This window comes from Diplotaxodon limnothrissa, linkage group LG7 (assembly GCF_057381915.1).
Source record: "Diplotaxodon limnothrissa isolate DT_005_m linkage group LG7, D_limnothrissa_male_GT1.1, whole genome shotgun sequence".
NCBI lineage: Eukaryota > Metazoa > Chordata > Actinopteri > Cichliformes > Cichlidae > Diplotaxodon > Diplotaxodon limnothrissa.
In genome coordinates, this window is record NC_140602.1 from 49272422 (window position 1) to 49297644 (window position 25223).

The 25223-nt window shown below is 37.4% G+C and overlaps 1 protein-coding gene across 2 annotated transcripts in view; it reads right to left on the reverse strand.

The window, feature by feature from the left end:
- Positions 1 to 1383: 1383 nt before the first annotated feature.
- eng (endoglin) overlaps positions 1384 to 25223 on the reverse strand; it is a 51604-nt gene continuing 27764 nt past the window's right edge. For both annotated transcript variants that reach the window (XM_085359812.1, XM_085359811.1), the window contains exons 4-14: positions 18362 to 18475; positions 13050 to 13239; positions 10623 to 10791; positions 10436 to 10541; positions 10072 to 10273; positions 9447 to 9598; positions 8918 to 9148; positions 8697 to 8763; positions 3783 to 3890; positions 3639 to 3686; positions 1384 to 3563 (exon numbers count right to left, since the gene is read on the reverse strand). In XM_085359812.1, coding sequence (XP_085215938.1) covers positions 3442 to 3563; positions 3639 to 3686; positions 3783 to 3890; positions 8697 to 8763; positions 8918 to 9148; positions 9447 to 9598; positions 10072 to 10273; positions 10436 to 10541; positions 10623 to 10791; positions 13050 to 13239; positions 18362 to 18475 — 1509 coding nt within the window. In that variant the 3' untranslated portion in view covers positions 1384 to 3441. The remainder of the gene's footprint in view (positions 3564 to 3638; positions 3687 to 3782; positions 3891 to 8696; positions 8764 to 8917; positions 9149 to 9446; positions 9599 to 10071; positions 10274 to 10435; positions 10542 to 10622; positions 10792 to 13049; positions 13240 to 18361; positions 18476 to 25223) is intronic.

The following is a 25223-nucleotide window of genomic DNA, read 5'->3' on the forward strand; positions in this document are numbered from 1 at the left end:
GTATATATATATATATGGTATATATGGTATATATATATATATATATATATATATATATATATATATATATATATATATATATATATATATACACATATATATATATATATATATATATATATGGTATATATATATATATATATATATATATATATGGTATATATATATGGTATATATATATGGTATATATATATGGTATATATATATATATATATATATATATATATATATATATATATATATATATATATATATATATATATATATATGGTATATATATATATATATAGTATATATATGTACATAATGCTTTAAGTGAAGTTGAAGTTGGGCTGTTGTTCTATATATATATAGATATATATATAGATATATATATATATAGATATATATATATATATACTGTGTATCCTCTGAAAAACTAGGCACACTTCATGTTTCAAAGCTTGAAGAACAACCCTTAGCACTATAACATGTAGTAATCTTCTCTTTTCAGCTGCACTGCTGTAGATTTGCTAATGAGCTTGTACTGCTGCATAACATAACCCAACTTCTAAACTAAATAAAATCCTTTGGTAAAAAGAGGAGATCATGCTTGATCTAATGACTGCAAGGTGCACAGGTCCTGTGATTAAAAAACAAGCCCAAATCATAACCCCTCCACCACCATGCTTGACAGTTGTTAGGAGGTATTTCTGCTGATATAATCAGTTTAGTTTTTCCAAAGTCTTGTGGTTTGCTCAGATGTAAGAAAAGCAAACGTTATACCTCCCGCCCAGTTCTTTTTAGTAAAGAGGCTTTCTCGTGACATGCTATTTTAGTTCAGTCTTTTTCTAGTTGTATCTTCATGAATTGTAACATGCTAAGTGAGGCCTGAAGAGTTACAGATGTTTAGTTTTTGTGCGATCTCTCTCCCTTTGCTGTGAATTTACTGGAAAACAGTGGCATTTTAAAACAAAGCTGATTGCTGACCAAATCGCCAGAACTACTGCTTTTACAGAGGTGGTCACACTTACTGATGGTCAGTTAATCAAGTGCATTTGACTAGCAGCAATCTGGCTGCTACTTCCGCTCTTAATTCCTGAGTAAACAGTAAGGGTGTACTTTTTATATATACATCATATATATGTGTGTGTGAGAGAGTGTTTGTCATCATAAAGTTTGACATATCACAGTTTTACTACTTGTGTTGATGCAATGTACTGTAAATGCTAAATTACCGGTATTTATTTGCTTACCTACCCCAGAGTTGATGTGCGATGGCAATATTTTAGAGGTAAAAGAGTGGCAATAAAATACTAAACTCATTTACATTTGTACATTAAAATAAAAAAGTGGGTTCACGGATCAACCGTCACTTTACAGTTGTAGACACACCCCCCCCCCCCCCCCCCCCCCTTAACATCCTCATCATGCAAATATGCAGCATAAGTCTAACATTAGCCAGGCAGTGGCTGATGCAGCCTATTAAATGTGGAAAGCAGAAGTTAATATTGATAACCACAAACTAATTTCTTGCAAATGACAGCTTCCATATCTTCACACAGGTCATGTGACAAATGAAAAAAAAAATAAAGATTTGAATTTTTATAATAGTATGCATGGAGCTGAATTCAAATTTTGATACATAAACATACATTCAGAATATGGTCGTACAGTACAGTTGCAATTGCAACTGCAGAGTCACAATGGGCTGTGTTCAGAGCTGATTTAAGTAGGCCGTTAAAGTTAAAAAGTTAAAGGTCAAAGGATAAGTGGGGGGAGCTGTTTTCAGGGGCAAATTTACATACACGTAGGCACATTCGAGCACAGCCATCTCATTTAAAGCAAACATTTGCCTTAGACTGGATTCTTTCTTTTTTTCACATTAAAAAAACAAAACATTTAATGTATTACATTAGCACTTATATTTATTATTTTAAAAAATGATCACCTTTTCATTGAGCCTGTACTTCCCACCTAAAGCAAGGTCATGGCATGGGTAACAATAGCTGTTTTTTTTCTTTAATGCAAAATCTCTGATGCATTCGTGATCCACAGCATCAGTTTAATGACAAAAGCCCTTTCACACCCTGTGCACTCATCTCCAATCAAAAAATAGTGCAGAAAATTACTGCCTACATTTTGAATCAAATGACACTGAATATAAGAAGGTCAGCTGGTCTTCATGTCAAGTATTCAAATGTAAGTACAATATACTGTTAACACTATAAACAGTGCGCTTAATTCTACTGGGTGATGATTACACCACCCTGAAAACACCAAAATGTAATTTAAAAATGTTGTTGTGAAAAAAGTACAGCAAATTGTCAGGCCGTGGTGATAGACGTGGTGATTGATGACTCTCATTAGAACGGATATTGTAGTGTTTTAGAACTAACGCCTAATTACAGCCATACTATTCAGTTCTGAATACAGCCATACGTCTCTACATGTGACACTTTGGACAACTAAAGGTACTGACGTCTTAATGATTCAGTATTAATTGCAACCTGTGAGCCATAAATGATAACTTTGATTGTACTTCTTGAGCAATTAGTAAATATATCTTCCAAAACACATTAGTACAGCAGCTTTGATTCATCTATTAATAGCAGGAAAATGGCACCATAACTTTGTTTCATAGGCTACATATGACCGAAACAGTCATTTTAAGATTCACCTAAAGTGACACAGAATTTATAAAAAAAGAAAGAAAGAAAGAAAATGAAATTCACTACAGATATCTAAGTTTAAACTTAGGTCTAGACTAAATAATAAGAGGTAGCTGTTAATCATTAACCTTAAACTTTATTTAAGAAAAATAGCCACTGAAATAAGCATTTTGTTGACTTGTCTGAGATCCAAACACGTTGATCTTTTCAGTCTGCAAAATGCTGCTGACTAGACTGACCTAGCAAACAGCCCCTCATATTTTTGTAGCTTGATGTGAGCGCACAACAGCTTTTCATCTGTTTAAAGTATGTCTTTTGACTGGTTTTGTCTCCTGTCTGACTATTATTGTGCTGCCATCACACAAGCACATATTCGTTGGAAGGAATGCAGTGAATTTCCTGTTAGCTCTTGTGGGGATATGGTTTGTTTTTCCTGTTGCTGCAAGCCAATTTATTTTTTTTCTTTTGCCCTCTTTAACTTCCTGTCTTAGAGCTTGACTTTACAGAGAAGTAGCAGAGGTGAACGTCAGAAGCCATTGATTAAACTTTGGTTACCATCGCTTAGCCCTCCCCACCGCCAATTACAAGCTCCCAGATCACATCCGTTTCAGAGGTGTTATGCCAAAGATATGTGTTGTGCTTTTTAAAGGAGAATCTAAAGAAGTAGGAATGTAACAAATGCTTTTGAGGCACCGATTTAAAAAAAAAAGAAGAAGAAGAAGAAGCACAAAACCCGTATAGGTAAATTTGAAGGAGGATGGTGGCCCTGCTGGGTGAAAATACCACATTCTCAAGCCATGCTGCTGGTAGGTGTGCTCTGGGTGCTTCCAATGCTAGCATTGGCACTGCTGTTCTCAGAGGGGGATGGGTTAGTAGAAACAGGTTGTCGCTTTGCTCCTGAGCAAGGACATCCTGTGGAAAGGAAAAACAAGCCAATAAGAACCTGCTAAAAATAAAAAAGAATTATTAAAAAATAAGAGTCCTTACCAGGAATATTGACTACAGTTGAATTCATCTCCAGTCCAGTTGGGTACCCTGAATTAAGGAGAATTGGACAATTTCAAATTCAGACATACGTCAATTCAGATCTATTCTGGAGTCCAAACATTCTGTCCTCACTCATCAATTTACCTGTTTTGATTTTGATAAACCACAGCGCTCCAACAAGTAATACCCCAATCAGGAACCCTCCAAAGGCAATACCCAGAACTCCAGACAGGCCGTTAATGCATGGTCGGGCTGAAAAGCAGACATGCAAAAACAATGTATGCAAGCTTAAATTTAAAAAAAAAAAGAAAGAAAAAGATTTACTACAACTGCTACAACTACAATTACGTTCAATCGAACACGATTTAAAAAAATTTTGGAAACCCAAAATCCTCCTTTTATATTGTAATGCAGCTTGAATATAATATATAATATAATAATAAAATATAATAATTTCTCCAAAGAACCACTGAAAAGTCCTATTTGTTGTGCTCCAGCAGGATTACACTGGACAATCAATCAAAAGCATGTGATATACAACAATTTATATGGTGGCATAAAATACATGTTCTTCTTACAAGCTATGGTGTGTCCTTTTAATAACATTGCATCTTCACATTGTAAAGGTTTGGTAGTACACAGACAGAATTGTTTCCTCTATACCAAATAAAATCAGTCATGCAATAGGTTCATTATATAATGCACACAAGTAGAATATGTAGATTAGATTATCTCTATTACAACACAAACACAGATTCTATCTATTCACTCTAACCAAAACCAAAATCACATAGCCACATAGCAAGTGTTTTCTTTTCAGGAAGACCAATGTACTTGGTATTTTTTATGTAACTGAACTTAACTCTGCACACAGAGATTTTTTGACCACTTTAACTGATTTTCCATCTGAAAATATGTTCTTAATTTGGGTTTGTCCTAAATCTGCACTGTGAATCACGATGACTACAATGTAATCTTCTTAGTTCAATAAAGAATTCACCCCAACTAACCCATGTGTGTCCTTAGAGAGCATCTCTATTATATGTTCTAGTGAGCTGCTGTTCGTACATTTATGTGTGATGCTTAAAAGTTACTATTCCATATCCTCTGTAATAGAAAAAAACTAGTTAAAGTTTATGAACTCCCTGAAATGAGAGGCTAGTTCTGTAAAGTACACAGTTATAATTTACATCTCTATGAAACCATCAAATTTCAAACCCATAATCTGACAGACATTCAATACACTGGACATTTTTCCATGACTTGCCAATAGTTCATGCCTCAACATAAAGTACTATATTAACAATAATAATCGTGCCATCTATATCCAAAACAGCCTCTGTGTTTCAAAATTAAGTGCTACTTAACCTTAATGCACGCCAGAGTCGCTCCACATTGGACTTAATGATAATTGCCATAATTCTTTCCATCCACTCCTGAAGCTGGCAGACTATCTATGCATCTACTAAAACACCTTCTGGAAATCAATAGAGCTTACATACAGTGCTGTTTATCACCTCCCAAAACTACAGCCAATGTTTTGGGTGAGTCAGAATTTTTTTTAAAGAAAATTGAATTTGTCCTGTTCCAATGTAGCCATACGAACTTTGATTAATAACCAACTTTGCAATTTCTAAAGTTTTCTGAGCATGCCATGAGCTGGCTTCCACTGCACAAGAGACTTTTTGGCTAACAAAATATATTAAATAACCTATAACCTTGAACCAGTAGTTATAAAAATAAAATACTTTCCCTCAAAGCAGCTCTGAATGAATATGTACCGGGGCACATCAGACGTCCAGCATACTTGGAAAATGAAAATCTTTCTGTACACTACCACAATGGATTTTTAAACTTAAAAAAAAATCAATTAAATTTAAATGTGATTGAAGAGAAGATTTTCTGCTTTAATTCAAAGGGGTTTAACAAAAGTATTGCATTGACTGTGTGAATCCATCCATTCTCTTATGCTTATCAGGGTTGCACAAGCCTATCCCTGCAACCAGAAGGCGAAAGGCACACAGAAAGACCCCAGCCAGATGGTGAAGTCCAGCTCGGGACATTCTTGTGGTGAGGCAAAAAGTGCTAACCTCGTATTAAAGCCATTCTGTACATTTTTGCTCACTCTCTGGTCTCACCTGGCCTGCTTGTCAGTTAATTGTCCAATGAATTAAAAATGAATGAATTACAATACAGACGGTTTACAATAAGGTGCAAAGTACTGGTTGCACTCAAGGTTAGACTTTGCCAGAAAACATCAAAAAGACCCTGCAGAGTTCTGGGGGGGGGGGATTCGTTGGACAGATGAAGCTAAGATTAACTTGTACAAAACTGATGGGAAGAGAAATTTATGGAGAAGGCGAGAGAGAGAGCTCATGATCTGAACCGCATCATCTGTCAAAAACTGTGGAGGCCGTGCTATTGCATCTACAGCCGTCAGTGAAACTGGGTCTGCTGATAGCAGTTCTAAATTCTGAATTGTGTCGTGCTGTACTCAGATTCACTCAAGCCCCGCAAAACTGATCAGATGGCACTTCACAGTGCAAATGGATGATGACCTAAAACACAAAGTGAAAGCAAGAGTTTCTCCGAGCAAAGAAACGGAATATTCTTCAACCCAGCAGAGCGTGGTCTTTAGTTATTAAATACCAAACTGAAGGCAGACCGACAAACACGGAGCAACTGAAGGTGGCTGCAGTAAAGCCTAATGGATCATCTCAAGGGTGGAAATATCTTGAGTGTTTGATTTAAAATCCACTGTGGTAGTTTATAGAGGCAAAATGACAAAAAATATCATTACCCACAAATCAACCAGACTGTACATATTGTAACAGCCTAGCAATTTTTTTCTCTAGTTTTAGTGGGCTGGCAAAGCTAGAAATTAACAGCCTTGAGAAAGACATCTTTTCAAAAAGGCTGCACAGCAGATCACTGACAGTTCTTCCCTTCTCTCAAACATCACAGTAAACTCTAACTCTCATTTGAAGATGGGAAAATAAACAGATGTTCTTAAATGTATTAAAATTTCCAATGACAAACAATGTTAAAAACTTATTGCTTAGATCTAAACTTTGATTTGTTCAGTATCCATCTGACTGGCCTGAATTAACTGTCAAATTGTTTACAGAATTTGCACCAAAATCAATATCTGGGAATGTAGTGAAGCTTTTCAAGGCTGCAAATAAACAACCTTGTCCCAAACCATGTGAGCTGTTAGAAGTCCCCACAAGAGCAGAGGCAGTATGTTATGTGTTATCTATCAAGAAAACCACTGCGTAAATACCGGCTTTCCCTCCTTCCCCTCTACTGCTGCCTGTAGAGATTTTCCCACAAGTATCCAGAGCAGTAGGAGGAAACTAATCATCACCTTTCCATGAGTTTCTCACCTGCCTTCTGCTGCCTTCTGCGTCTGGGTTGAACATGCTAAGCACTAATGCACAAAACATAAAACCTCATCAGAACATAACCAGAAAGCAGGAGCTTGCTTTGCAAAAACGTAATCCTACTTAACACAGTATGGTCATTTGACTAATATCTGTGTGAAGCTGAATCGTGTCTGCATAAAGTCGTCATAAGGCCAAGACACATTTAACTCTAAATTAATGCAGAAATTCTCAGTGGGTGTGTGTGTGTTTATGTGTGTCATTTCACATATAATGTGAACCAGAGCACTGACACAGTGACATCTTGTGGGCATTTGGGCTGACTGCATTCCAGGCAGTCAACCCAGTTTGTTGATTTCACAGCGAAGGACATTCCTAAATGAGTGAAAAACATCACAGCAACCTAAGTAGGTTTTCCCTGGAGACGTTTTTTTCTATTATCAATTGGTGTGCTAGTTTGTATAAGTGAGACTTTGACAGCAAAGCTGAATAAACAAGAGGAGGAAGCAGAAGCTTCAGCGCAGGTGGAGAGGAGGAGAGAGGCAGCATGCCTGCGCTCAGACTCCCTGTAGCCCTCTGTATGAAAACTACCAAACAGGAAAGATTGCTGAATGGAGTTCATAGTCCTGCCCAGTGAAGGCTTGCAGCAGACTGCAGTCTGCTAGTGCAGCTAGTATACAATAACCCTTGTATGTCTGACACTGGCTAATGAAGTGAACAGACGTACCAAACAAGTGTGTTACTTTCAAGTTAGATCTCTCAATTTACCCTGGTCTCCAAAAAAAATAGACATTTCTTTAAACCATATAAGTCAAAGAAATGCAGAGAGAATCAAGGAAGAGGACAACCAGGACACAGGGAAGCATGGATGAGTAGTTTAGGCAGCTTCCCCTGCAATACTGACATAAAAACCTTTATCTTTCTTCTCTAAAAGGACAGGAAGCATAAAGGCAGCTTAAGGCATGAACAAACAAATTACAAGTTTTACAAAGACACTTCATGTGTCCTTCCATTTAATCAGCTTCTGCTTCCTTGTGTCTTCTTGTTTAGAAATTGATTCATCTGAAATTTCCTAGAAATTAATCATAACGTGTGGTGACGGTACTTTCTTTCAAGAAAGACATCTTTTCTTGTTTGAGTCAACTGTGTTGATCTGACAATAGCACAAAGCTCAGTGCCTATGTTAGGACAGCAGCGCAGTCAAACCCCTTGGAAACACAAAGGACTTCACCCCCCTCCCCCGAGGGTCATTATTTTTGATTGTGGCCACAAGGTCAGTCTGCAGACCTTCCTAAAGGACGAGGGCCTGCCCCACAACCCCTTACGTGCCTCACTGCATATCCACTGTTATGACAACAGCCTGTGCAGCATTTGTTTTGCACTGAAAGCAATAATAGGAATGAAAATTATTGCAGCAAGCAACAACACTCTGACCAAGCACCAGACTAGCAATTAAGTCCTGAAGGCATAAAAGGTAATTTAAAAGTTTTGGTATTTCTGCTTAGAGTTTGGAGAGTTTATTCTTAGAGAGTTAAATATAAAACATTCATCTGTCAAAAATTAATTTTAAACTCAAGGGGACATTGGGACTTTTTTTTGCAACTTTATTTTTTATTAATTTAATGAAATAAAAAAAAATAATTCATCCACATGTTGGAGTTTAAACTGAACTCACTTGGGGTTTCTGGGCATGGTTGGGTAAATTCCAAATTCCTGCTGGCTTTTCCTCCATATGCACATTGCTAGGGAAGAAGCAGAAACACAGCTCACCCAAAAGTGTCCATAGGTTTGTCATACAGGCAGATTTTCTGAATTCAGAGCGACTGAGTTAAACACATTAAAACTGTAAAGTGTTGTGTTGATGTGAAACATTAAAAGTGGTTGATAAATCCTTACCTCAGTATAACAAAAGCTGACATCACATTCCATGTCCCATGTGGTGGATGAAAGCTCCTGAAGCTGCTCTATGGAGAAGGCGAATCGAGCTCTGTTAGGACAAGAATTTGAGGGGCAGTCCACTGGAAAGAAGGGCAAGTTTTTCTCTGCAAGGCACGAGCCTTTGGATCGCAAAATACATTTGGTCACCTTCCAAGTCAAGACTAGACTCCCTAAAGTGTTTCCAGAAATCTGCAGAGAACAGAAAAGAATTCAAAACAAAGATGATAAGTTCAATGTGCATTAGAGGATGAAGGACAATCTGATATGTTAAACAGTAAGCCTTTTTGTTGCATCGTAAAATATTTATATTTAGATAGAAAAAAATCCTATTTAATTCAGTTTGCGGACTGCAGTTAACTAAAAGCAGTAACTGTGTGATGGGTGTCATCCCTGTAATAATTAAAAAAAGACCACAAAGACAAAAACATTGCCTATCACTTATTTAAGCAGTGAATAAATGCAGTTAAAAAGGTAAAGAGAGTTTTACCTCTGCAAAAATTCTCTTGTCGGTCTGGATTTTGGTGTTAAAGTCTATGGGCGTCTGATAGTCTGCAGAGGTGTACAGCATTATCACCATGGGGATTTGAGTGGGGGAATTTGTCGCAACAGGATTGCCTGGTGCCGGAACGCTTGGTGCAACTGAGCGAGAAATTAAATTAAAATAGGTCAACAAATTTTTTTTGCATGAAACAACTGTATCACTGTTGATGTTCTTGGATTCTTTCTGAAAAACAAGAGTAGCTCTGTTACTGAGAACTTAAATGACCATTCAAATTACAGCATAGTAAAATATATATATATATATATATATATATATATATATATATATATATATATATATATATATATATATATATATACACACATACATATATATATACATATATATATGTATGTGTGTATATATATATATATATATACACACCAAATGCAAGAATGTTAATATTTAATTTGTTATTGCTGTCATTATCCTACTGATACAGTACAGTCTCTGGGTTTGGTAACATGTATTTTTTGGGGAGGTTATTGTATTTTGCAATACTCAGTCTATTCTATTTTTGCTAAAGCTTCCAACATAAAACAAGAAGAATGCTTTCATTTTATTGTCTTACCTGTTGGGCTCTCGTTTTTCTTTAGAACCAGTGAAATCCTCGATTCTTTTAATTTCAATTCAGTATAGCTGGCAAAAGTAGGGACTTTAAAATGGTACAAAGCCATCCTTTGCACATCTGATGCAGTATCACTAGTCAGTGTCAACGCAGGGGGTATTTTGTGCGAGGCTGAGGCATGATTCAGCGTTATTTCATTGTTAGACTGAAGAAAATGAGGACAGGTTAAGATAAATCAGTAACAATGTAGAGGTAGACATGATAACTTAAATACCTGAAGTCTTTTTGATCTTAATAAATAATATCTCACACATGGTGCATGCCATAAATACTTCTTGAAGTTTGAGACTTTAATATGTATGCTTACAGCAAATGAAGTGTGTTGTGGATTGATGAAGGTCCACATGGTGCCCTGAGGACCCCTCATGAACACGCGGGTCTGCTTCTTTGCACGCACGTGCAGGGATACATTGCTGCAATAAAAAATGAAATGTCACAAGAAAGATTTTGCCAGTAAATATAGCTAAAAAAAAGCATTTTATATTAAGGTTTACCGAATGCTGGAATTCTCTGCGATGTTTATAATATGAAGCTCAGTTTCAGGACTTGAGGCCTGCTGCTGTGGGAAGCAAAATGTGATTGGATTTGATTGAATCTTCATGAAATGCTTCTCCAGGAGATCTTCAATTTCAAGTGTACAGATTGGAGAGCCTGGCTTGGTTCCTGTAAAACCATAAAACAATTACTTTCTATCATTGGTCGTCCAATGGTTCAAGAAAGACACTGATGAGCTAATCTCTAACCAAGGACTAACCTGCTTTGGGAGGAACATTAACACCTATCATTTACTGCTGTTAAACATACTCCAGCAGCAGTTTTGAAGATACACACAGGTGGTTCAAAGGTGTAACTTGCTACAGTGCTCCAAAAGTTTTAGAACACTATGGCTGAATTGTGGGTTGAAATACGTTTCACGTTTCCCACAGCTCCTGACACCGCATCATCACACTAATGGGCAAGCGGTGTGTGCCAAGAATACTTAATGTGTGTTTGGAACCAAAACACATGGGGAAAAATGGCTCATTCTATAGGACAGGGTTGCTTTTCCCCACACTTTTATTAAATGCTACAAATTATTGCAATCTGTGACCAAGTCAAATTCAAGCTGGCTGCCATTGCTCCATTTGCACAGAGGATTGGAGCAGTCTTCTTCTAATTACTTAAAATCTTGTCTGTAGCTCTTCTAACTATAATTCAAAAGTAGCTTCATTATCATTGCTTAACACTTGTCTTCTGCAAAAGCAATAGCATGACATGAATTTGAAATCACATTTCAAATTTGACATTGACGAATCCCGAAGGACATGCACACATTTTCTACTCTTGCTACTCGGCGAGCCCGCGTCTCAGCAACATATTGTTGTGTGTCATTGCACAGACTTTTCAAACACCTACAACAAGGCCTACGCAAATGCACCTAACACCCCAATGCAGGCAAGGCCAAATGATACAACAAAATAGAAATGTAAAATGTTCCACTGCTTGAGTAATTATCATGCCCTTGTGAAGCATGACTCAGTTACAACATTAGCTAAAACTAAGCAGGCTGAAAACATCCTTTTGCTTACAATTTAAATACGGCATTTTCAATGAGAGAAAGCACTGCTTGAAAGGGAAGCTGAGCTCCCTCGTACTGTAACACATTACATGTTGGAAATCACAGAGAAGGACATTGAATCATGAAGACAGATTCAAACATAAATCCTTAAAAATACTCAAAATTATAATAGGAATGGAGCACAAGCAGCTGTCGCTATTTCAGCCCCACCACTGTTCACTTCTTTTTAAATCCATCTAAGAGCTCTGTGTTGGCTCAGACTGCCTTAAGGAGGCTTTGCTAGGAAATAATTGTGCTTGCACTGAGCATCCTGCTGCTACTGCTGATGGCAGTAACATCCCATAATATTCCTAATGTCCAGCTTTTAGTCATCCGTGAATGTTCACTTTGAATCTGTGTTGTTTTGTGCTTCCATCTTCAGCATCAATGGTCACTTCTCAATTGCTTCTCTTTCCAAATGTTCTGCCATATGTAATGACATCTTGTCAGCACTAAAAAAATATGTTGATTAGTCCTCAACACTTTAGCCAAGCTCAAGATTTTCTCAGACTACTTAAGATTTTAACATGTTGTGCTTGTTGCATACAGCTTTATAGAAAAAAAACAAAATAAAATGTTTTTAAAAAATCTGTCGCAGCTGTTTGTTTTGCTTTTAATTCCTCTGGCTTGTCCACCTACAAATGTGTATGAAAAGCATTGGAAATCAGTGCACAGATGACATTCAGTAATAGAAAACTTGCCTATGAAAATGTTCGACTCAAAACAGCTTTTTGGTGCACACATTACTTTTTGCAGTTATTTCATCAGAAAGTGTTTTTATGCATACTTCAGATAAAAGAAGGTTAGTGATGAATGCTCTCTATAGAGCACCAGAAACAGCACCGCATCCAGCCTTGATTACTATAATGCAGACTCTCTCCTGAGTTATGTAAGCTGGAGCTGCATGATGTGCTGACTGTAATTACTTTGTTCTCTTCAGCATCCAAACATGCTGTTTTAGACCAAACACAGATGCAGATAGCATATCCTAAATACAAAAAACCCACACAGTTTCAAAGTTCATTCAAAACACAATTTTAGAGACAGATAAGAAACCTTTTTGCTGTTCTTCTGTGATCTGATGTATCTATATATATATATATATATATATATATATATATATATATATATATATATATATATATATATATATATATATATATATATATATATATATATATATATGGGAGAGAGAGCGAGATCTTCATCTTTATTTCATAATGTGTGTATGGCACATTTCCATGCCTTACAAGTAAATGGATGGTTTAGAAGATGATTGTAATAAAAATTAACCCAAAATCACCTTTACACAAATGTCTCTCACCTTGTGTTCCTGTTGATGTGATATGATCCACATTACTAAGAGTAGTGAATGAAGTCACACCCCCAAACGTCTCTGTTGCCCATTTGATCAGCTCCTCCTCTTCGGAGGGTAAACCTTGTATCAAATGGAAATTTCTCTGAAAACTTGGTTCCTTGGCATTGTGTAGTGTAATTGTGGAGTTTTGGTTTGTCTGGAGAGAAAAGGCAAAAAACAAATTCATTACCTTCATTTAATGCAATTTTCAGAAAGCACAGAGCAAAATCAGGTCCTAAAAGGCATGTCCACTACCCGTTGCTATGATTACACAGAACTGTATGAGTCAGCTTTGCCTGTATTTTTATTTACCTCTTGTCTGCTTAGAATTAGTTAGATCAAACATATTTGGCCATCAATCTCATTATACTTTTTCTTACCCTCCACACCCAACTTTCCCCCTATTCTCCTAGCAGGGCCCTGTTAAAAAGAAATGTTTATTATGGTTAAGTGTCCACGAGGCCAGTTGCACAACCCTGTTGGAGCCAAGGTCTTTCCTTTGCTTCCTGTGTGGGGCCAGGAAATGGGACCTTTTTTAGCTTTGTGCGTCACCACGGTCGGCTGGAATCTGGCTCCATACAAGGTATAAATATATACATCCATCCCAACGACTAGACACTGCTGTTTCCTCGTCTGGGCCAATGGGAAATAATGGAGTTTATATTATGTTTTGCATGAATAAGAAAGTAGGGGAAGGCTTTAGGAATAGGGATTGCTAAGATTGTTAAGAGTAGGCTTTCATAACCTTGATATGTAAAAATGTGCTCAATAAATAACAATTAAAAAAAGAAACCATGGGCTCCAGGTTTATTTTGGGCTCAATCTTTAATGAATTTCTATCTAGGCTGAATTGTTCTTCTCTACTTGAGAGCTCCAAGAGCTGAAGAAGAAAAAAAGCACTGCACCTCTTCAGTGCATTCAGTGCCACACAATGAATGGAGAACAGCTAATTTTGAAGAAATAGGTTATAATCAGATTTTTTTGCATCCAAGTCTGTGATTGGCTGGCTTTGTGGCACAAATATAACGGTGCACAGAAAGAGTTGAACGCGCACGGGCAGAAATTTCGAGAGCGCAAGCAGCACATTGCAAGCAAGCGCTAATGCAAAAACTGAGCGACAGGGGCTGCTATTGTGTGTGTGTGTGGATAATAGCAAACACTGAAATACATTTTTGCACGCAGCAATGAATTTTGTTCACTCAAATTTAGCTTTTCTTTGCTCGAAATAAATTTCTCCTCAAAATGCAACACTTGCACCTGCAAACTTTTTTTTACGTGCGCTCAAATTGTTTTTACTTGCGCTCAGAATAACGCCATACACATGATTCACATTATACCGTGATATGGATTTTAGGCCATATCGCCCAGCCCTAATTGAAATAACATTTTCTTTTATTTGGCCAGTGATGTCATTGGATTGGTATAACCTATTTCTTCAAAATTAGCTGTTCTCCATTCATTGTGTGGCACTGAATGCACTGAAGAGGTGCAGTGCTTTTTTTCTTCTTTAGCTCTTGGAGCACTCAAGTAGAGAAGAACAACTCAGCCTAGATAGAAATTCATTAAAGATTGAGCCCAAAATAAACCTGGAGCCCATGGTTTCTTTTTTTAATTGTTATTTATTGAGCACATTTTTACATATCAAGGTTATAAAACTTTTTTTACATGCGCTCAGAATAGTGGCACAAAAATAACGCCATACATGTGCAGTAACGATATATACCACGATATATTATTTTCTTCTGTATAACGTATTTTACACAATATAAGGCACACTTAAAATCCTTTAATTTTCTCAAAAATCGACAGTGTCCCTTATCTATGAATTCTGGTTGTGCTTATTGACCTCGAACCAATTTTACGTAGCACACAGCGCGCAGTAATCTGTCAAAAAATGTTTTAGTACGACTTTGGTAAGCTATGAAGGCGCACTGCTTGATGGATTGTTGGAGCATTACGGCTAATGTAGTCAGGAGCCTCGCGGAGTAATCTGGGTCTAAAACGTCAGCTTCAGGTCCCAAAGTCAAACGAACACTATGGCATCACTGAGAGTTAAAAACTGTCTAAATTCTTTCATCTTTAATAAAATGATCAGCGTTGCTGCTTTACCAGGTGTAACAATTAAGTTTAACATCCAGGGATCCATGAAAACAGAATTTATTAAATTCAACAGAGTTAAAAGTTAGCAGGAAGTTAGCTCACTAGTTTCTACCTAAACATGGTATAGCATGTTCTGACTGAGAGATTTCTGACAAAATTTTAATGTACAGCTCTGCTATCGCTTCCAACATAAATGAAGACAGCAGTGACTTTTGTAGGGTTACTGAAGTTGAACTAGGTGGTATATAATGATGTCCTACGTGATCGCTAGTGACACAGCTATATTAGCATAACATTAGCACAGTGAAGCTGAACGACGAACTTTTTTCCACTCGATAAAAGTTAAGGTGAGGGTTTCTGGTGGTTAGGGACAAATGCAATTGCATGGAAGGGTGTTGTAAACGGACCAAACTTCAGTCAGGAGAACAACTGAGATAATCCATCCACAATACGAGGTTAGTCATTAATATACTGCAACAACATGGTAATAGAGCATCTGTGAGAGAATTCGGCATTAATGAATTAATGGTACAGATGTGGAGGAAGCGCAGTTTTTGGCTTTCCCCATATTCCAAAAGTGCTTAATCTCTTTGCTATGACTGTGGCACGGCATAATTTGCAGATGATGTTGTTTGCAGCCGCTGCAATGTTTTCGACCAAAACAGGCACAGCTTGATGACACCATCAATATGCGCTATCGCGGTAGAGCGGTGTAGTCAAAATCTCTACCTTTGGCCAAATTTATATCATTTCTACCGTATACCGTTTATACCGCCCACCCCTAATTTCAATTTCAGATTAACTTTTTGCCTTGCTCTGAATATTTCAGTTAGCTGTATCTGAAGTTTTACATTGAAGTTTTAAATGAACACTCTAAAATTAACAGCTCTTATGCGTTTTGGGCGGTCATCAGTGTTTCTTTAACTGTTCAGCACATTACTACAACTACCATGCCAATTGGTCCTTCAACTAGAGGTGAACACATTCAACAGATGTTTGGCATAACATAGCATCTGACCAAAATAAGCTTTTGCGTCACAAGGAAAGGGGGGGGGTGGTTGGTGAAAGCCGAGGAAGCCTGAGGGAGTCATCAGTCTTTCTACATAAATATTTGATTGACGTGCGATCAAAAATAGCGTGAAGGGAAACGACAGAAATAAAAGGAGGCAAGTTAGTCACGACAGACAGGGAAGGCCTCAAAGGCAGGATGGAAAGAAAAAAGGAAATAACAATGGCAATAATTTTAATGACCACAGCGGAATTTAACTCACATTAGTATCAGTAATATCAGTTTGTTATTGCGAATTCTTCCAGTGATGATCAAGGAACCTTCCTTTTGAAATAAATGAGCCTTTCTGTTTGCTGAGGATTACAGGAATTTCTTCTTCTACTACCCATCAGTTACTCCATGCAATAATTGTATAGTGTCATGTCAGAAGCTGGGCATTCCTCCATAAAATGTTATCAGTTTGTATAAGTATTTTAATTATGTTAAGTTTGTTACAAATTGTTTGAAATCTGGTGGAGAGAGAAAAAAAGAAGCTTTTTCAACTAACAAGCTGTCACGTAAGATCGTTAAAAAATGCTGCAAGACGTTACAGATAAAACGCTGCTGTCGCCACATGTTTTCGGGTCAGCTATGGGAGGTCAACAAGAGCTGTGACACTGAGCCAAGCTGTCAAGCTGGTGACGTACTTTCTCAGATGCTGACCAGATGCTGATTCTCTTACAATGCAATCTGCAGTAAAGCGCTATTATCCCCCAGTGATATGGCTCATCCCACAAAAACATCCTGCAGTCACAGGCAATGTTGTCTAGGCTCTCGACAGGACATGATACAGGATGTGCTATCACACTGCTGTCAGCATATCAGTAATTGGTGACATTCCTCCAAACATTTCATTGTTTTTCAAGCGTATCATGGCTTCTTAAATCCGACAAATACAAAACACTAACTTCACGAAAAGGACAGTGAGATTTAGCTTTTTTCTTTCTTCCTTTTTTTTGTTTGTTTTTAAAATCCAATGTTAATTGTTCTCAAGACAAAAACAGTGACACAATCCAGGCGAAAAAATGTTTTAAACTAGATTGGCAAAGTTTGTGGAAAGAAATAAAGACGATTAAATGTTCAGTGTAATTCTATCTCCCGAGGATGTTTCAAATCTAAATTCAGTTTACTCTAAGGTAGGAAAAACACCTCCATCCTTCCTTTGGGAGCACAAAGTGTTACAATCATTGTGTAGTTGTACAGTGCTGCACTGTGACTTTAAAAACCAAATACTTTCTATAGCCCTCAACAGCATCAGATGCCTAATGGTTTTAATATTGATTTAATCACAGTTATTACAATTTCTCATGAGGATAAGGGTCCTTATGTACAGATACTGCAACATTTTTCATTTAGCAATGAGGAGCTTCATCAATAACATATTTAGAAATAATAGCCTAGTTAGAGGCAATCTCATTTATTTGCCCATCTCAGTGCTATTTAAATCCTGGTTTATGTTTTTAATTACCACTGTAGCATTTTGCCCTGACATTATCACTTAAGCACACAATGGAATAAAAGTTTCAAGTTCTTCCTGGGTTCAGTCCACAAACATAATCTAAGAACAGTGTATAAAAGTCAGAATCTCCGGTTTCATTGGAACATTAATTTTATGGCCAGTGCCATCAGCATCAGCCTTCCTCGATACTCTCTAAAACTTCTCTTACGATTTTATAGTGTGGAGGGTAAAAGACACAAAATACAAAACTGCTTGCTCTTTTGTAACATTTCACTACAGAGGGGCCACTGGGGAATCAACACTGCAAAATCAACATAGTTTACTGTCTCTTCAAACAGACTCACAGAGCTGCACAGCTGTGTCAGCTTGACTGTGTGTGAAAACAGCTGGCGATAGACAAGCACATCTGGAGACATGTGAAAATCATGCATTACGGATAAAACTAACTACTTGTAGTGGCATCCCCACAACCTGATCTTTTTTTATGATTAGTTAGTGACTCTTTAACAACCTTATGTTACAGCTGAGGCAGTATGTGTAATCAGGGTTAAATAAAAGTGGGCCAAAGGTGGCATTTTATTTCCAGGTTCAGTCCCAAATGTGCATTCAAAAGAAAAGCAAAAAACTGCATGTGCGCACGGTAGTACAGAAAAACAAAGATGCATTACTTACATACAAGTGAACCTCGCTGTTGAGATAGCATAAACCATAAGCTGTTTCTGCAGATGTGAGGATAAGGTGCATTGGCTTTGCATCAGTCAAGTTAATTTGAAATATGACATTTTCCTGAAAGGAAAAAAAAACACAAATTATTACAAGAATAAAAATAGAAAATCACACAATGCAGCTGTTATATCTACTCATATAAGTTCAGACTGAAGTTTTAAACGCAGCGTCTATTTTTACAGTGGAAAGTCTGCTTTACATATGAAAGCTAACAACTTTCCAAATAGTTTGCAGGTTCAGAAAGTGTTGCAGGCAAATGATGTCTGAAGGTGGTATACATCTCCAGGTGGAAGATTGGGACTGATACGAAAGACAAAGCAATCAAGTGTTATAAATATTCAGTCCCAATGTTTAGCCATATGGGAACTACTGCACTGTCTATTAGAAGTTTTCTGGAAAGCCTTCCACGTTGTGTATGTGCCACGTAATACAGAAATAAAATCAAAACATTAAAATGTTTGAGAAGCACTTCAAGCAATGCTTCTGGCTCGCATTGTATAATTTTTGATTGTGTTATCATAAAGCAGAATGAAAAAAGAAAGGAAAACAGAATACATAGCAGCTATGCTACATCATTTTTGGGGGGATGAATTAATGTAGACAATGAAAAATATCCTGTAATGAAATGACAAGAATTAACCTTTAGCACAGGCAAAATTGAAACGTAGCATTTTCCTGAAATTCAAACATTATTACACTGGCTTAAGATGAAAAACATCACAAATGCGATTTAAGCATTTTCTAACCTGTGACATGAAGAATGAAAAGTTCTGAAACTTCAGAGAGCAAATAAAAAGACCAACATTATTATGGTCATTTTGCACTGAATCACAATTCAACACTGCTCAAACTTTGAAGGTCTTGGGTAGAGCTGCTCACCAATTTGCAACCTTCCCTATCTGTCATTAAATTAATAGGCCTCAAGTTGACAGAGGAGGGAGATATTTTACTTGCAGCACACAAAAATAGTTCCAACCCCAATTTAATACCGCACAACTTTGATTTAATTTCCATGCTGGAGGAAATCTCAGCAGGGGGGACGTGACTATTCCTTATTTTCGCAACCATGAGATGTCAACACGTGGATCGCTCCAGACACACGTGCAACCACTCATTTGAAGAGAGTCAAAAACAGGCAAGAAGAAAACAGTCTTCAAATGCCTGCTTTTGAGCTGACGCTGATATTTATGAGGTAATGTAGCTTGGTTCTATTATTACATTTCTATGCAATGCAAGGGAGGAGACATAAAAAACATGTAAAGCTATAAAATTAATTATTTACCAGATGTGCAATTAGATGCATTTGTGTAATTTATACTCTGTGTCTTGGTTGCATTAAAACTATCCCTAAAGGTGTAGTCAGAATTACTTATGTACAGTCTTATTATTAATTTATCTACTTCGTTTCATTCACAACCTGCTGCCTTAACAATGGCTAACCTTGGTGGTTGTTATGAGGCATATTACATATAAAACACCATTAACATAATTCAACACATAATGTAATATCCAATTAACTATATTTTAACCACAGTAACATAATGGTGATGTGATTTGCTAATCACCACCCCAGTCACACTATGAATCAGCCTTAATTACTATGCTTCGCATATGCGTTTGGCAAAGCTGGTGCTGCAGAGATTTATGGATGTAAGTGGTGGTGAGTAAACCTTTTGAATGTGGAATAATAAGTCTGGGTTTAAAGACTTTTTATTTTTTCGACAGACTTAATTCCAATGAATCCCAGGTCTTTTTACTTCCGCAAGAGACCCAAGATAATTAGGTTTAGAAAAGTGAAAGAGTCATGGATTTGTAATCAGCTCAATTTTATGACTCAGTGCATTAGAAATGAACAACAGCTTTAAAAAAGAAGAAGAAGAAGGGGGGAAAAACTTGGAAGTATTGCTCCAATGTGAGGCTTTTATGGGAGGTTAACATTCACAACTTTTTCTTGACACCAAATGCTTTATTCTGTTATATTGTGTGTATTTGAAGGCAGATTGTTTTCAGACAGAACCTGTTAGTGAGACAATGAGCTTGCTGGGGAAACAGTAAGACGCCCTCATATCAAATTCATTTACTTGATACCTGATGTTGCCAGAGTGTGATCCAAGAGAATTGTGATGAGCTCAGGTTGAAGCTATGGAAATTTTCAGGCGTATACAGAGCAGAGCAAATTAAGTCTAAGGAGACCATGGACAAATTGCCTATAAACCAAACACAGATGAATTTCAAAGACAGCCTTGCACGCTGAGTGCTATGGACAGAAGGATCACTGATATACACACACAGTGAGACACAAGCTTTAACCGGTGTCTAGTACATGCAGGCTTGTGCTTAATGACTTCTGCATCTTATAAATGGTTTCAGTCCCCAGTTTGAAAGGAAAAATGTCTAAAAGGGGTGACTGCAGTCCCAGGTGAAGATACAGTGGAATTTATCTGAATAGATCAGTGGTTAGTAGAGATGGACCGATCCGATATTACGTATCGGTATCGGTCCGATACTGACCTAAATTACTGGATCGGATATCGGAGAAAAATAAAAAATGTAATCCGATCCATTAAATATCACGAAAGCACCTCACAAAACTTGCAACATGCCGTAACTCACCTCAGAACGTTAGCACGTCGGAGCAGTATGCATCACGTGATAGAGCGGCTGTGGCATGCAGGACCTGTCAGTGGTCTGGATAGCATTTGGAGCTTCGCTAGCAACCCGGCATTTCATCTCCGACAAAGTTATCCCGAGAGAAGTAAAGCAAGTGTGTAAGTCCATCTCTGAATGTTTGTAAAGCATTCCTGCGTTAAGCTTAACAAGCGACTGCCTCTCCTGCTGCTACTTCAATGGTGAAACTGCTTAACGATCAGCTGATCGGCTTTTCTGTCAGTCCGTGTCTCTAGTTTGCTTTTGGCCCACTTTGCACCAGAAAGAGGAAACCAGCGGCTGAACAACAGCAGCACGTTTAAGCTTGATAAGCTGTTGTTAGAATGTATTTAATATTAGTTTCTACACCAGGATCTTTTTCTACGTAGCTGATGCTGGTAACTGTGCAGGGGCGGATCTAGCAAAGTTTAGCCAGGGGGGCCGATAGGGCATGAACAGGGAAAAGGGGGCACAAAGACATACTTTTCTTTCTTACTCTCATTTAAAATGTCTAGCTTTTAATAAATAATTATCTGACACCCAAACTTTTAATTTGATGTAAAATGAATAGAAGTCAATTACTGTATATAGTAACTATTAAGTCTAATATATATACCCTAGTAAGCTATAGTACTTTTTCCTTTGGGAAGGTACCATCTGTGCAGTCTGCAATTTTGTTGAAGAAAGATGTTGAATCTATTTAATATTTCTTGAAAAATAATTGATTTCTGTGCATTTTTTTTCACACTGCATCAAATTAAGGTTGATTACGTCGATTAAGCATCATGAGGTGGAGCGTGAGGGGTGGTTCCCTATTTTTTATTTATTTATTTTTGTTGTTGCTGGGAGTTGGAACCCTATTAGTTAGGTTGCTTAATATTTATGCTAAGTACTCTTTAAAATACCAGAATAGGGAGGATGGTGTAGGTTTAAGTTTATTAGATTGATCAGTATTGCTGAACTATGAAATTTTTTTTTTGCATACAGGTATAACAGAATAGCTTTAGTGTAGTTGTTGTTTTAAACTTGAGTATGAACTTATACAAAATGCAGCAAGATATTTAAAAAACAGTTTTGTTGATTAAAAAACACTATATCGGATTCATATCGGTATCGGCAGATATCCAAATTTATGATATCGGTATCGGTATCGGACATAAAAAAGTGGTATCGTGCCATCTCTAGTGGTTAGGACTACTTATAAAAGAAACATGTTCGCTACAGGCAGAGGGTTTGGCATGAAAATAATAACTTACCACAAGAACCTGGAACACAGTGTCTAAAGCTGTTAGATATCCAAGTACTCAAATGCTGCTCTGCCCATCATAATAGCATCACACTCACTTTGAATGTAAAGATAGACCCAGTTCTACAAGTTGGGGAATTTAAAATTCCTGTGATAGCCCACAGGAAACTCAGATATCAGTGAATAAGACAGGGGCTATAAGATCAAATCACAGGCCGAAAAAAAATCCTGCAAAGGGTGTTGAAAAATAATTGGCTAACATATTAGCATACCGTATAATGCTAGTTGTCTGCAACAGTGCAGAAGGTGGCCATAAAATATGAGCTACTGCTGTATATGATTTCCATGTGTCAGTCTCTATAAATGCATAACATGTGCAATACTGTGTGAATGTGGCAAGGTGAGCCACAGGAAATCACATTTTTGATTCCATCTTCTGTGCACGGTATATATTATTAAATTTAAAAAAAAAGAAAAAGAATACAGCTAGATTGCCCTGAAGACAGACTAACCTTGGAGAGGTCTGAGGTTCTTTTGTAACATTTAGTTTGTGCCTCACTTGTTGTGTTGCATGTGCGTAGAGCAAATGAATGAACGGCATTTCCTCCTGACTTCATTGTGCTTCATACAGAGATAACTCTCGGCGGTGTTTTCCTTAAATACCCCTTTCTAATGAGCTTTCTGTCTAACTTCCCTTCATCCTTTTGTGACTTTCTTTCTTTCCTTTTGAACTCTGACCCTGATCACTCACCTTTGCTGCTTTTGTTCCTGTGCTTTCAAGATACAATTGTTTTCCTTTTCAGGTTTTTTTTCTTTTCTTCAGAGCATTTTTTGAAGGGCCTTTGCTGATGCAGTTTCCAGTTATTCTTTTGACTCTCTCCCTTGGCTTGAATTGGCTCTCTTGGTCTCGTCTCGGCCTTGTGCCAAGAGCCTGACTATCCAAGCCTCTGTGTGACATCAATGAGTCCTGTACAAGCGGCTCCTCCCAGTGAATTCTCTCTGACTGTGTACCCCCTTGATGCTCCCTCTATAATTCTCTGTGGGGTCAAACTGTGACAGTCAACTGTTCCTGGCAGGTTGTAAATCAGTATGAAAATAAAGGAATGGGGAAGAAGGTGATAAGACAATTTGGAGGACAAAAAAAAGAGGATCCAAGAGCAAACCTCCCTTTTGACTGGACAGTCTGGCATAAGATGAATATGTTCCCCTTTCTTTTTGTTTACAAGAACAGTTTTTTTTATATAAACAGACAGCCAAAAGCAGATAAGGGGTATGTGTTAAGAGGTCACATGTCCACTTTTTTCTGGCTTTTTGATATGATAAAACGTCCACTCGTGGTCCCATCAAGAGACCAGGATATGCCAATTATGCACAGTGTTGAGTGGATCACACAGATCGCAGACCAAATTCCTTTTGTGAACTCTCACCAGTCTCAAACAGAGTTCACCTTTTTTTAAAATCAGAGTCCATTAAATGAGACTAAAGACCTGACGACATTTGCAGCAGTAACTGTGTCTTTGAGACAAAGACAATGATGTGCTTGCACAATGTTAGCAGCATTACTCGAAGCAAAGAAAGGCACAAAACCATATGTGAGGTAACCAAGCTTCATTCTTAAGGACGCTTGTGTTAATGATTCTTTGTATATCATAACATTTTCCAGTGGAAATCAAATTGAATCAGTTTAGCTTGCTGGTAAACGTTTCTGCTAAAGGATGACAGGATTCTCAATGGCTTTCCTGGGAGAGGTTAAAGGAAAGGACCTTGAGGCTTTTATTAATTCTGGAGCTGATGGATGGGCAGGCAGGGATTGTATTTCACCATCCTGTGACAATGTCTTAGCGAGGCTGCACACATCTGCTTTTCCATTCTCATACTCTCTGCCAGATGACGGCGAAAAACCAATACAGTGAAAAATAAAACGGGATGATCAATAAATAGCATTTGCTTAACAGAAGTTGTGCAAAAATACTACATAGTCTAAGTGAAAACAAACAGCAGAAGCAAGCAAACAAACAAAGGACACTGATAAAGAAATGACTAATGCGAGCTGACCGACAATGTTGGACAGTGAAAAATGGAGTCTGGCCGAACAATAACAACATATAGATTAGAACTTTTCTAGAATTACTTTTCACTGACATTCCCTGAAGCAAAAAGTTTGAAAATCAAAACATCCCAATACCCTATCAGCAATTACTGCATATGTTTGTTTAGCTGGAAAATGAATTCTTTAAACACAGACCAAAATTGAACAATGTGGCTGTGTTGCCCTTAAGGCGTTTCTCTGAATAAATAGGTTCATAAATTTGAAATAAATAATTCTAAAAAGATTTGCCATTAAAAAATTAATGTGTTGTTAAAATGAATAATTCATGCTTTACATACGTTTTAGTTAAAAGGAAAATATCGCTAAAATGTATTTCCCGTTCTGGCGGGGCACTTCCGGTTCCGGTCGAGCACTTCCGGTTTGGGTCAAGCGCTCGGTTTTGCTGAGAAACAGGCTCATGCTAAAGGCAGTATGGAGATGTAATCTAATGCCATCTACTCCGAATTATCAGGCCGGAACGCCGTAAGTTACTTTATATGACAGTTTGTACAGATAACTTTGGATATTAATGTGTATTTGCTAACATGAATGTTTTAGTGAGAGTAATGCACTTTATTGATGTAAACATGCTTCTGCCTGTTGAGATGGAGTTTATTTTCTGTCATTTCAGTTTTCACCACATGTTCATGGAGACAATTAAACAAGCTGCAACTAAACTCCAGGGTCTTCATTTGTGGTTTAACTCGGTGTCACCAACATCCTCGTTGAAAACACTACAGTGAAAAGGCGGCTACTGGTGATTCATCACGGTCAAAATGGCATCCAGTAACAAGTCTGCACGCAGTTTAAGGACCAGCCGCTCATCT